General features: G+C 45.7%; 1 protein-coding gene across 2 annotated transcripts in view; it reads left to right on the top strand.

Annotated features, from left to right (window-relative positions):
• Nucleotides 1-6229: 6229 nt before the first annotated feature.
• The window catches only part of CNN3 (calponin 3), a 29077-nt gene continuing 21680 nt past the window's right edge, over nucleotides 6230-13626 (top strand). Inside the window, exons 1-2 of one of the 2 annotated variants that reach the window (XM_047725769.1) lie at nucleotides 6230-6235; nucleotides 6761-6837. In XM_047725769.1, coding sequence (XP_047581725.1) covers nucleotides 6781-6837 — 57 coding nt within the window. In that variant the 5' untranslated portion in view covers nucleotides 6230-6235; nucleotides 6761-6780. Of the gene's footprint in view, nucleotides 6236-6545; nucleotides 6838-13626 lie in introns of those variants that run through there. The other variant, XM_047725768.1, reaches the window with a different exon arrangement.

Consider the following 13626-nt stretch of genomic DNA (forward strand, 5'->3'; position numbering starts at 1 on the left):
GGAAGGCTTTTGGGAAAAGGTGATACTTGAGTTGGATTTTGAAGTATACACTTTTTTAAAATATTGTTTTTTTGAAGGATAAATGTTAACAAATAGAAGCAGAGAAAACTGCTTATGTTGACACACCTAAGTGTGGAACAGCCCGGACTATTCAGGCTGGAGAGGCAATAGAGAGGGCAGATAATGGGATGGTAATAATAATGGCAGTAACATCAAATTATTGAGCGATTACTGTATGCCAGGCACTGCCTCATCATTAAGCATGTTGCATACCTGATTTCTTGAAATCCTCCTTCCAGTAACCCTGTGAGTGGAGAGTTTGCCTTGGCCCTGGGGCCAAAAGAAGAGCCACTAGACTTTTTTTTTTTTTTAAAGATTTGATTTATTTATTTGACAGACAGAGATCACAAGTAGGCAGAGAGAGAGAGGAGGAAGCAGGCTCCCTGCTGAGCAGAGAGCCTGATGCAGGGCTCGATCCGAGGACCCTGAGATCATGATCTGAGCCAAAGGCAGAGGCTTTAACCCACTGAGCCACACAGGCGCTCTGAGCCACTGGATTTTTAAGTAGGGTGTATATCATAGTACTTTCTGCCTTCATGAATTTGATTACTCTAGGTACCTTAGAAAGTGGAACTGTATAGTATTTGTCCTTTCATGACTGGCTTATCTTACTGAGCATAATGTCCTTAAGGTTCATCCATGTCGTAGCATGAGTCCTGATGCGGGGCTCGATTCCAGGACCCTGGGATCATGACCTGGGCTGAAGGCCAACGCTTAACAACTGAGGCACCCAAGCACCCCCTCCTTCCTTTTCAAGGCTGAATACTATTCCACTGTAGGTTGTGGGTCAGCAGATTTTACCACCTCAAAATGTGTCTCCGTGGCATAAGGATTATTTTGAAACTACAACCATTCAAAACCCAACAGATTCAGAAAAAACCTCTTTACCTCCCCTTCAACTGCCTAAGTTTACATGGGAAAGGGAGCCCATACCAGGAAGAGAACTCTTACTGGAGATACCTTTTTACCTAAGAAACTTAACTCTGTAACAAGGTAATCTTTGTTTTTCAAACATTTTCTCTCCCTTTCTGGGAACGGCTTTTCTTCCCTTTGCCTCCCCAGATCCTTACCTTTTTCCTCAGGTCCATGATACTTTATAAACCTCAATTACCTGGCTGCCCTTTGAGTCTTCAGATCTTTATGGAACTTCCATGTGTGTGCAGTTAAGTTCACTTTTCTGTTAATCTGTCTTATATCAATTAAATTATTAGACCAGTTGAAGAAACTAGCAGGGAAGAAGGGAAAATTTTTCCACCCCTCCAATGTACATAACACATTTTCTCCCTCCATTCATTCATTCATGAACACTTGGGTAACTTACACCTTTTGGCTATTGTGAATAGCGCTACCGTGAACCCGATCGCACCAATATTTCCACACAGTCCTGCTTTCGAGTGTTTGGGGTATATACTCAGGAGTGGAATTCCTGATGCATATGGTGGTTCTATGTTTAATTTATTTTTTTTCTTTTTATTTTATTGTTTTTAGAAAATCCAAGCTATAAGAACTCAGTTTTGAAGATCAATCTGGGAGATGAAGACTGGGGTCAGGATCTCATTCCCTGGCCACGGATGATAAGAACCTCAGTTTCAGGCTGTTGAGAAGGGAAGGAAAAGAGACTAGGTAAGCAATTGATGAGAACTGGATGCCTAACTGGCTGTCAGGGAAGGGGCATTCTGAATGACTTCCTTATAGGGTCTCTCCAGATTTGGGGGAACTGGAGCTTAAATAATTTTAGGTGTCATCTTTGGGACAAAGAATAAAAAACAATGAATAAAAAGTTAAGTGCAGGGCTCTGAAAGCTGTCTTGGGAAGTGAGGGGCCCTTCTAACCGACGTGCACCTGAGAAGAGCATGTGCCAGAGGCATCCCGTTTAGTTGGCTGCCAGCATCGCTTTCCTCCCGTTTTCCTTTGGGGTTCTGCATCTTCCCTCTCTCTGCTCCTGTGCTGTGGGGACAGCTGCCTCTTCACCTCCCACAGCATCTGGGACCCCTGACCCACACCTCTCAGTCAGAGCTTTCCTCCCTGCGGCCGAGGGATGGTGGCAGAGAGGGGTGGGTGACTTACAGCAGGCCAAGAAGACTCAGTTCTAGCACTTTTATTGGAACTGTTGGGAAATTGTTCATTTTTTTTTGTCATGCTCTCTTTTGTGTTATGGCTGCTGAGAGGTTAGGATGTAAGCCTGGATCTGCTGGTGGTAAATCTGACATCAAGGAGGAAAAGAGTCAACAGAAGAGTACGTGGAGATACTGGCTTGTGATCCCTGTGACTGGGTCCCTGAATCCAGTCATGCCTAAAACTCTTTTATCTTCTCCAGGTTTTTCTCTTACATAAGCCAATTAAGCCTCTCCCCTTTTTTGGGGTCTAAGTCAGTTTGAGTTAGTTTTCTGTCTAACCAAAATATTCGGCTTCCATATTTGTTCACCAAAAAGAACTGTGGTGGACCCAGCTTGGGTCAGGGCTCCTTGAAACCTGTGACTGTGCCTAGCGGGTAAGCCCTTGGAAGGCTGTGCCATGGGCCTGCCTCTGGCTTGGAAGGAGGTGGCTATGGACTGACAGATTCACAGTATCATGGGGAGTGGGTGGTAGGCTTTCCTCAAAAGGACATGCCATGCAGCAACAAACAAACAAACACACACACACAAATAGAGATGTACCTTGCAAGATTGATTTCAAATTCCTGAGGGATCTAGGAAGTTGACTTTTGAGAAACCCTAAAGTAGGCCTGGTTTTAAATCCCAGTTGTGCTCTCCGTTAACCATTTCACTTTGGCCAAGTTGTATGTCCTTTCTCACTGCATCTTAGTTTCTGATTGTAAATGGGAATCTATAGGATTCGCCATTACAGGGTTGCTGTGAGTGATATCTAGAAGTGAGGTGACTATATAATTTACCACCTAAACAGGGACACTTCTGAGAGGGAAAAGGAAAACTGTTAAGGAAACTTACCAGGACTGGGGGAGACAAAAAATATTAGTAGTACCGTGTTTCACTCTCAAAAGCATCCCTATTTGTGTAATAAATTATACAGTCTCATTCCCCATAATACAGCTCTAATGGCGCTTTGCACAGAGTAGGTGTTGAAGTCTTAACCTCCTTTGAACCTTCTAGGGTCCCCTTTGTCTTTCATACAACTGTTCTTTGTAATTCTCCTGCATTGTGGATTTATAGGATGTAGCCTCCAAAACATTACTATTGTCCTGGTGGCAAGATACATGATGTTCTGATCCACCGAATTGTATCTGTGAAAGAATTTTTTCTTACAACTCCCCTGCAACTGCTTAAAATGGGAATTTGGAAAGGTAGCATTGACCTCCTTAAGAGCCTTTATTTATTTATTTTTTGAAGATTTTTATTTGACAGAGAGAGAGAGAGAGATCACAAGTAGGTAGAGAGGCAGGCAGAGAGAGAGGGGGAAGCAGGCTCCCCGCTGAGCAGAGAGCCCCATGCAGGGCTTGATCCCAGGACCCTGATATCATGACCTGAGCTGAAAGCAGAGGCTTACTTAATCCACTGAGCCACCCAGGTGCCCCTTTAAGAGCCTTTATTTCAGCTCAGAGTATTCTGAGTGTTTAAGGCATTTCTAGTTAAAATACTTAGGATTGTTGGGACACACCCTGGTGGCTATTTTGCAATATGAAATTTCACTTAAACTTGTGCATTTGTGGACACATCCTATTGTCAGAAGTTGGTCAGGATTTTCTAAATCTAGCGTGGCAGGGATAAATTAAAGAAAACACAAAATATGGGCAAGAGACCGAACAAACACTTGGAGAAAAAGACACATAGATGACAACCACATTAATTTATTTTATTTATTTAATTTTATTTACTTAAAACTACAACGAGATACCACTTCACACCTATTAGAATGGCTAAACTTAAAAAGATTGATCACAGCAAGTGTTAGTAAGGATACAGAGGAACTGGAACTCTTACACACTACTGATGGGAATGCAAAATGGTACAATCACTCTGGAAAAATATAGCAATTTCTTAAAAAGTTAAATACATAACTTTCATATGATCCAGTCATTTCACTTGAATTTATCCATGAGAAATGGAAGCAAAGGTCCATAAAAAGACCTGCACATGAATGTTCATACAGCTTTATTTGCAAAAGCAAAAAACTGAAAACCCAAATATTCAATAAGGGGTGAATATATACACTGTGATAGATCCTTACCATAGAATACTACTCAGCAATAAAAAGGAATTAGACTACTCTAACACGGATGAATTTTCTGAGTAATTTTGCTGAGTGAAAGAAGCCAGTTAAAATGGAATACACAAAGTATGGTTCCATTTACATAAAATTCTAGGAAACACATACTGATATGTAGAGACAGAAAGCCTATCAGTGGTTGCTTGGTCAGGTAGGGTAGCAAAGAGGAGAAAGAGGGAAAGGTTACAAAAAAACTAACTTTTCAGTAGACAGTGGCATTAAGTTACTATCACTGCTATCCATTTCCAGAGCTTTTTCATCATTCCAAACTACAACTCTGTACCTGTTAAACAATAACTCTCATTAAACAAAACTCACCTTTATGTCTGTAAGTTTTTCATGACAAAATTGAATATAGTTCTTGAACATTCTATAAGGAATGAACTTTAAGTAGATTAACATGATGGTGCAGATGTTTTCCATCTGCACTGTACCTCAAATCTTGCCACCACTTCTCACTCAAAAGAAAAGTGGGCGAGGTTTTGTGGATGACACATGGCCACTATCACACTACTGGAAAAACAGCCCAAACCGCTTGTCTCACTAATTGTAGCTCAATTGTGTCATTTGTGTGGGAAGAATGACCTAATTATCATTACTGCCTCCTGTCTTAAGTTAGCAAATCACGTATAAATCATTCACTTTCCTCCCTATTAGCCTCTCCCCTCCCATTCCCCTGACCCCAGTAATTCCAATGTCCATAGCCGGTTTTTGCATTTTAAAAAATTCTTCTATCATTATTATTATTTTTTTTTTTTTTGCATTTTCTTTTAAAGTTGCCTTATTCTTTTCTGTTTCAGGATGGCTCAACTGCAGTAAGGTGTTTGGCTTCTCTTCTCCTGATTCCATGATTTCTTCTGGCACAGGAGCCAGGGTTTGGTAAACAAAACTCTTCTAGGATCTCCTGGGTTGAAACATATCCTAGGTGTGCCCAGGAAAGTGATGGCAAGAGGTGAAGTTTTGCAGATGGGCAGACCTTGGCCAGGATACTTAGGTCTGAGTTTCATTCTTCTCATCTCTGCAACAGATATGATGTCTACCTACTAGCTGTTGGTAGAGATAAATGAGATAATGTTTGCAGTACGTCTGGTACAGTGCGAGGAGCCCAGGCGAATGATCAAAGTTATGCTCTCTTCCTCCTAAGTATCAAATTACTTGGAAATCAGAGTAAAGAAAGTGGCGGGGAGAAAGCAGAACTATGGAAGTATGGAGGCCATTTCTGGCCCAAAGGAGAGTACCTATCTCTATACAAAGGTCTCCTATTCAAAGAGGCCACTAGATTAAAAATTTTTTAAAAATAGAGCAACAGCCACCTGGGTGTTTGGACTAGCTAAATTCTGGATAAAGATGGTTGTGAGGGGCGCCTGGGTGGCTCAGTGGGTTAAAGCCTCTGCCTTCAGCTCAGGTCATGATCCCAGGGTCCTGGGATTGAGTGCTGCATAGGGCTCTCTGCTCAGCAGGGAGCCTGCCCCCCCCGCCCCCCTCCCCGCCTCTCTACCTACTTGTGATCTCTGTCAAATAAATAAATAAAATCTTAAAAAAAAAAAATCTTGTGAAAAGGAGCTGTGCGAATCCAGAAAAGGACTTGAAATGCCTCAGGCTTTGCCATGGCACAGTCCCGTTTTTTCCGCACTGCATTTAGAGGTTTAGAGACTGAGTGGGCTCAAATTTTGCCAAAAGCCTTGACTGTTCCCCTGGCGGCAGCGGGGTAGAGGTCAGACCAACAGGTGTGGGAAGCGGTGAGGTACGGAGGAAGGAGCAGGTGTAAAAGGAGAGCTCCCTCTACCCCCCCCCCCCCCCCGCCGCCGCCCTTCCTCTGGCACAGGAGCTCCCGGGCTGCTCGTGGTGTTCCCAGCAGCGGGTTGAAGAGCCCTGCCCCGTATCAGAGCGCTTTGGGCCCGGAAAAAAGACCCTGGTGGGCTTCCCTCCCTCCGCCAGCCCCGAGTGCAGCGTCGGATGCCTGGAAGTTGACGTACGTTCTGGGCTGCTGGGAAGCCCCCAGGCGCCCGACGCCAAGGCGGGCTCCAGTCCGCGGGCCTGGGCTCCGCCCTCGCCGCCCAGCCCTCTGCCCAGCTGGGAGGAGGGGCCCCTCGCCGCGGGTCTCCGTGGCGTGAGGACGGGGGCGGGGGCCCCGAGCCCCGCGCGGGGAGAGAGCGCGGCGCCCCTGGCCCTTCAATTGGCCGACCCGCCCCCTAGTCGGAGAAGAGAGAGGAGGCGGCTCTCTATTGGCCCGGCCCGTCGGCCAATCCCTGAAGACCCGGGGGAGGAGGTGGGGGCAGTTCTTGGGGGGACTCGGGAGCGGAGCGGGAGGCTCTGCGGGACCCAGTCGGACCGAGCAGCCGAGGCACCGCCCGCGCTCCGCCGCCGCGTCTGGGCGTCTCCTGCGCCGCCCAGGGGAGCGAGCTCCGAGCCTCTCGCGCTGCGGCCACTCCTCGGGGCCAGGAGCGGGGAACCCTAGAACGAGAAACTCTCAGAGCTCCCGCCTCCCAAACCACCATGACCCACTTCAACAAGGGCCCTTCTTACGGGCTCTCGGCCGAGGTCAAGAACAAGGTACGCCGGGTCTCGGGTGGAGGCGTCGCCGCCGTGGGCGAGGGGTGGGAAGCTAGACACCGCCCCAGGGGTCCCTGGGACTGGGGCGGTGCTGGGCCGCGCGCTTCGACTCTGCACGCCTTGCCCGTCTGGCTTTGCAGGGAGGGGACGTCGGGGCGGCGCGGGAGTGGCCGCGCTTCTCGGTCCCGTCTCGGGGCTCGAAGCGCGGGCGTCCTGGCGCTCTCCCGGCTTTGTTCCGCGCCGCTGGCTGGGACTGGTGGAGGGCGGCGAGTTCCCGGGCTCCTGGAACCCCGCAGCGCCAGCCTGCAGTTACCGGAGCCAGAAGGTGGCTGCAGCACGCGCCCCTCCGGGAAGGGGGCGCTCCTGCCTGGTCATTCGCCCTTAGGTGGGGCCCGTCGGTGCGGCTGGGGACCCAGCACGCAGTCCCCGCCGTGCGCCCCGGCCCGGGCTGCTGGCCGACCCAGCGTTTTCTCCCTCCCCAAACCCTGGCCGAATTCAGCCACGAGCGAAGTTAGGCGGTTACGTGGCCGAACTGGGCCCTCCATTGTTCCTTGCTTCCCGGAGAAGGGACCGTTGAGGGGTGCACCGACCCAGGGACCCTCGGACACTTCCACTTTTCGAATTGCGGTGCTGCTGCAGAAAACAGACAAAGCCTGAGCGCGCCGCTTTGGGAGTGATATCTGCTGTAGAGGAGATCTTTCTTTCTTTCTTTCTTTCTTTCTTTCTTTCTTTCTTTCTTTCTTTTTGAGATAGAAGTTTGTAATACATTAGACTTTACCGATATCAAGGATGTTTTCGTGGGTTGCTTTTGTTCGGGGTATATTTGCTGAGACGGGTTGTAGTTTGGTGTGATCTGGTTCTGGTAACTCTCAGCTTTGCCACTGCCTAGCCTAAGAATGCACTGGGTTTATCTTTGGGACTTTTGGTCTGGGAAAGAGATGAGAGGCTACCCCCTCCCCAAATCCTCTCCTTCCTCCCTCCCTCCCTCCCTCACTGCATTCCAAGCCCATGACATCAAGGGTTTCAGGGGGAGAGCGCAGCCAATCGGCGCGGAACTGCGCACAGAACGCTCATTGTCTCCTTTCTGCTGTTCTGGCCAAAGCGCCACAAAGGAGGGCTGCTGTGGTTTAATTCCCATTAACCTCCCGGGAGCCGAAGCATGTCAGGATTGCCACCGCGCCGTTCGACCGCTGGTAGAATACGCTGTCGGAGCTGTAACAGCCCATGTCCCGGATGTATGCGGTGTGGAGTGAATTATCGAGAGGCAACGAAGCGCACCGTTGTCAAACCCCAAGGGAGAGTTCTGTCTCTTCTCACCCTGTTACAGCCTGCGCATCACAATTCAGTTGTTAATAAATTCTGAACCATCGGTGAAGCAAAGCGTTGATTTTGGTCCCCGAATCTAAACTTGGAACGTTGAGGTCTTTTACCTTGTCAAGTGTGTTGCCCTTATTAGAAAACAGTCTTCTGAATCTTTTTTTTTAAAGGACAGAAAAGTAAGTGGTTTGTGTCTGATCCTGCGGGTTCTTTCCAAGGCTTACACATGGAGCTTTAGGAATCTTTTCCGAGGAATCAGCAAGTCCAAACTGTTGGATGGGATACCCTGGCCTGGCTTGGGCACATTAATTTTAATTCGCCCTTGTGATTCTTGGCCCACAGCAGTTGAGTCTCTTTCTTTTGCATTGTAAATGAGGTCCCAATAACTTTGGCAGTCCTTCAAGTGACTTATTTTTCTTGGATGTTAATATCCGTATTAATTTCTTTTTGCTGACTAATGAAGCAGCTTCTGCCCTTTTCCTACTTTTTATTGAACAGACCGACAAGGAAATGCAGGGACTGAGGTTAGATCACTATAATTATTATGCATTTTTAAAAACAGTAAAACCTCAGTTTTCAGAGCCTTTGGAAAGTTAATACAGCTTTCGGTTTCTATAACTGTGGGTTTATTCCTTTAAGCACCAAAGCCGTATTTTAACAACCTCCTTCATTTATATGAGCCCTTCATACCGTACCCTTTCATAGGAAGTCTTTTGATCTTAACAGCACAGCAGCCCTGTGAGGTGGGAGGGATTGCTGGGGCTATCCAGCATCATTTACAGGTTGGGATGCTGAAGCTTATACAGGGTGTGCCTTGCTCAAGATCACAGAAGAAAGTTGGAATATTCTAAGAATTTTAACTCTAAAAGTGATGTCTTAGTGTAGTGCTTAGGGATATTCTTAGCAAAGTCACTGTTGTCTGCCCCACCCTCCCCACTTTGGCTGTCCACCTGTCACTTCTTGACATTGTGATTATTCATGCAGTGCTGTTTTCATCTTTTCTGGACTTGGAAATCGAATATCCATGTTTGCTAGGCCTTTGTATGAGATACTGAATTTCAACTGAGGACACAGAGCCAACGGTGGAGTGGGTATATGGAACATGAATTTTGAGATCGCTTGGTTCAACACCTTTTGATTTCTTCTTGCTTTTTCTTTATGTATTGTAATTACTGATATGTTGTTTAAATGTAAGGTGTTCTCCCCCCAAAGCTTCATACAACAAAATGGAAGAAATAGAAACCTCCTCAGGAAGCAGTATGGAATGGACCTTGGAGTTGAGCAGACATGGGTTCTAGTCCTCCCTCTGCCACTTACTGCCTTGTACGATATTGGGCAAGCTAGCGGATATCTCTGCCCTTGTTTCCTAATCAGTAAAATGGGGGGAGTGATCGTTACCACCCCTAAACATTGCATTGAGATGTGTGTTTCTAGTGAGTCCGCAGTGACTATGTTGTTGCCATTAGTTATTAGTAACAGAAAATTGGTAATCTAGTTCTTAGACTTGTCACTGCCTGTGTAAGTATTCCATTTCTATTAAATAAGCCTTTGGTCTTATTACATTCCAGCTGTGAAAGCAGTTCATCAATAAATTGAGGAAGCCTTTGATCTTAAGTACTTTTAATTAGTAAAATTTCAGGAAAAAATCTGTAAGCTTACGGTACTTATTTGACAAGATGATAATACGTGGCAAAACATGTCAAACTTATATATATTTTTTTAATAGGCAAGAAGTTTGAAAACAGCCTAAAAAGTAGAATCCTTCAGCATGGACTCAAAAACATCTTTAAACAACTAGAGCCAGTAACTTTATCTACAAAGATCGTGATAGATTAGTAGGGTCAGGGACAGTACAGAAGCTGGTGTAGACAGTTGGGTGGGGTAGGTAGACACTCATAAAGTAGTAAGATCTTGTATGTGTTCTGCAGAGTGAGCCAGACATTTGACTGCATCTTGGGGACCAGAATGAAAAGGAAAACACTTCTGTGCCCTTTAAGCTGTGAGAAAACAGGACAGGTCCTCAAGGAAAGCACAGCACCTCCTGATGCTTGGCTCTGAGCAAGATGTTGGGGCCAGAGTAGTTCCTTGTAAAGTTGAGGACGCACTGAAGCATGCCCCCCACTAGGGGGGGAGCTGAGAGGTCCTAGGAAAGTGGAGAAATGAGTTGTGGGGAGGTGGGTAGAGCTGAAGTGATCTTACCTCAGGATGTTTTTAGGGGGGAGTCTATCTGAACTATTAAGAAGAATGGGATTGGAATGCATGTTCTCACCATTTCCTTCTCACATAGAATGTATGATTTAAGCAAAGTAGCTTCTCACAGAATCTTCTTGGTTACAGAATGGTAGCCCTCAGCAGCTAAAAACCATGTCGGAAGACTTAATTCTAAAATGTAAATCACTGAAGAGTAAGTGAAACAATCATACACTAATTAAATAGGACCAAATGTCCCACGAGTTCTGCCAGCCTGCCTGCCTTTGGACAAGCAGTTGCTCCGAGAGCGTTCCTGATCAAGGTAACCCCAGGGTGACGGTGGACTCCTCCAGCTGTAGTTGTACCCTAAGGTGGCCTGCCTTGTTTTGCTAGTAGAGCACCAGAATCATGGTGAAACCGTGGATGAGCTTAGCTTTAGCTTTTTTTTTTCTTTTTTTCCCTACACCCATTGTTGGGCTTGAATTCATGATCCTAAGATTAAGAGTCCATGCTCTACTTACTGAGCCATCCCAGGTCCTCCAGAAATAGGTTTTTAATTCAAAACTTTTGTTTCTTGTCTCTTTCCACCAGCTATATGGGTTCCGGTCTTATTCATTGATGAAATATATCAAGATCTATATTTTAGAATATAACTTGGCATGTAGTTGGTGCTCAGTATATGTTGATTCAATGAATTTCTCCATCAGTAGATTTTACTATCTTTAAAAATTGGAAATCAATCCTGTTAGAGTATTCATTGCAAAAGAATTCTGTAGTGCAGTGTGATACTTGGAAGGATCAGGTGATTTTTTACAGCTTCTTTTTCTTCAGTTTGTTTTATTAATATTACATTAGAAAACTTATTATCAACTTAATTCCTTTGTTGCTGAAGCTCTTTCTTTTTCTCTTTCTTTTTGGGGGGAAGAAAGCAAGGTTTATTTACCTTTTAAAAGATTTTATTTATTGGGGTGTCTGGGTGGCTCAGTCGTTAAGCGCCTGCCTTCTGCTCAGGTCGTGATCCCCGGGTTCTAGGATTAAGCCCCACATCAGGCTCCCTGCTTGGCGGGAAGCCTGCTTCTCCCTCTCCCACTCCCCCTGCTTGTGTTCCCTCTTTCTCTGTGCATCTCTCTGTCAAATATATAAATTTAAAAATCTTAAAAAATAAACATTTATTTATTTGACAGAGACCACAAGTAGGCAGAGCAGCAGAGGGAGAGGGAGAAGCAGGCTCCCAACTGAGCAGAGAGACCGATATGGGGCTTGATCCAATGACTCTGGGATCATGACCTTAGCCAGAGGCTGACACCTAACCACTTAACCACTGAGCTACCTGGGCACCAGGCAAAGTTTATTGAGCAATAGCAAAGTGGTGGTACAAAGCTCCTGAGGAGAGAGGGGACTGGAGAGGGTTGCCCCTGGGGCTCTTTCTTAGACTCCCAAATTGGGGAGGAACAGTAGAAGTCTCCTCTGGAAGGCTCTGTGGGGTGCCAGCATCTCCCAAAGACCACCTGCAAAGTGGTCATTCAGTTGACCTGGGTGGGACATGCCCTCTTTTTTTCCCCCTGTCTTGACCAAAACGGTTAAAGAAAATACATTTGCTAACTCAAGAAGGGGTACCCTGCTTTCCTCTTTAAAATGCTGAAACTTCATTACTCTGGAATTCTTTATTTTTTTTTTTTTAAAGATTTTATTTATTTATTTGACAGAGATCACAAGTAAGCAGAGAGGCAGACAGAGAGAGGGCGGGGGTAGGCTCCCTGCTGAGCAGAGAGCCCGATCCGGGACTCCATCCCAGGACCCTGAGATCATGACCTGAGCCGAAGGCAGCACAAAAAGAAAAAAACAAACAAACTAAGCTTGATGAGGAGGATCTTGCTGCTACAGTCATCAACCAGCAGCGCATCCTTTCTCCCCTGACCTTTTCCCTTCCACAATGCGATCACGAGGACTAGGGAGCTGAGTTTTCACTTAAAAGTGTACTGTGAACCATGATTATTATCTGTAACATTAAAAAAAAAAAAAAAGCGCAATTGGATGGTTTTGATTTTTCAGCCAGCTACCATTATACCCAGGAGAATGAGAAGATGCTTTATTTACCTTCTCAGTACAACTAGGTGGTGGGAGGGGGTTGTCCTTAGGTTTTTGGTGAATTTCTTTTTCTTCTAGGCATTAGACTCCTATGGCATATATCCCACATGCTTGTTTCTTCTTAACTCTAAATTCCTAGCCATAGAGGGCTTTTAGCTATAACTTGTATGTACTTGTGCTCAGGTTTTGGCTAAGGATTTCCTGAGCCCAGAGTAGTTCCTGGTTGTTTGTGGGGCCTGAAGCTTATGCAATTTGGGGAGGGGGAGGAGATGTCAGGGGTTCTAACAAATACAAAAATACGTTGCAAATTTTATGAACATGGATGTCCTTGGGAATTCTTGTTAACTCGAAAATGGCAGTTAATCTTCTCTGGGTTCTTGTCATGAGAAAGTAGAACCTGGTGGCTAAGAACGTGGAGTCTTGCTTCTGCCCCTGACTCGGTGACTTTGGGCAAGTAACCCGTGTCTCATCTGTAAAATAAGAATATGGAGATATCTATCTTTTATATGGTTGTTGGAAGTCAGTAAGGTGGCCAGTCTGTGTAAAGTGTTGAGCATTGTGCCAGGACCCAGACGTGCACATGATGTCAATGTGATCCACTGTTCCCACTTTGCTAGCTGGTTCCCAGCTGGTTGGGTTCAGTCCTGTGTTCTGAGCTTCTCTTATCTTCTAGATACTGAGATTATCTCCAGGACTTGGCCATTCATTCGGGAATCTGTTTGTATCTGAATGAGGCTTCTGGCAGATAAGGGACTATGATGCCAGGCAACATCTCTGGGTTTCGCTTCTGTGTCAGGAATAGGATCTGCCCCTAGAGTCCTTATCCAAGACTCCTTCCCCTGGTGGCCTGTGCTCCCTCTGTGAAATCCCGGGGCCTCTAACCCTGTTCTCCTTTTCCATGCTCCCCTTGTCCTTTTCCATGCTCCCCTTGTCCTTGTCCATGCTCCCCTCAGAGCCAGGGGCGTCTGTGGAAAGCTAGAGGCTTCACTTTCTGGCCAAGTTCTTGTTTGGCTTTCTCTTAAGAGATTGATTTCTGTTAAACAAGATAAGATCGCTCTTTCTTTTCTTGGTTTCAGAGAGGCCTCATACTCCTCCACAGAGGGCTGACCAACATATTTACCTCTTTGTGTTTCTTTTCTTTCTTTTCTTTTTTTTTTTTCTTTCTTTCTTTCTTTTTTTTTTTTTTTTTAAAGA

This window comes from Lutra lutra, chromosome 4 (genome assembly GCF_902655055.1).
Source record: "Lutra lutra chromosome 4, mLutLut1.2, whole genome shotgun sequence".
NCBI classification, from domain to species: Eukaryota; Metazoa; Chordata; class Mammalia; order Carnivora; family Mustelidae; genus Lutra; species Lutra lutra.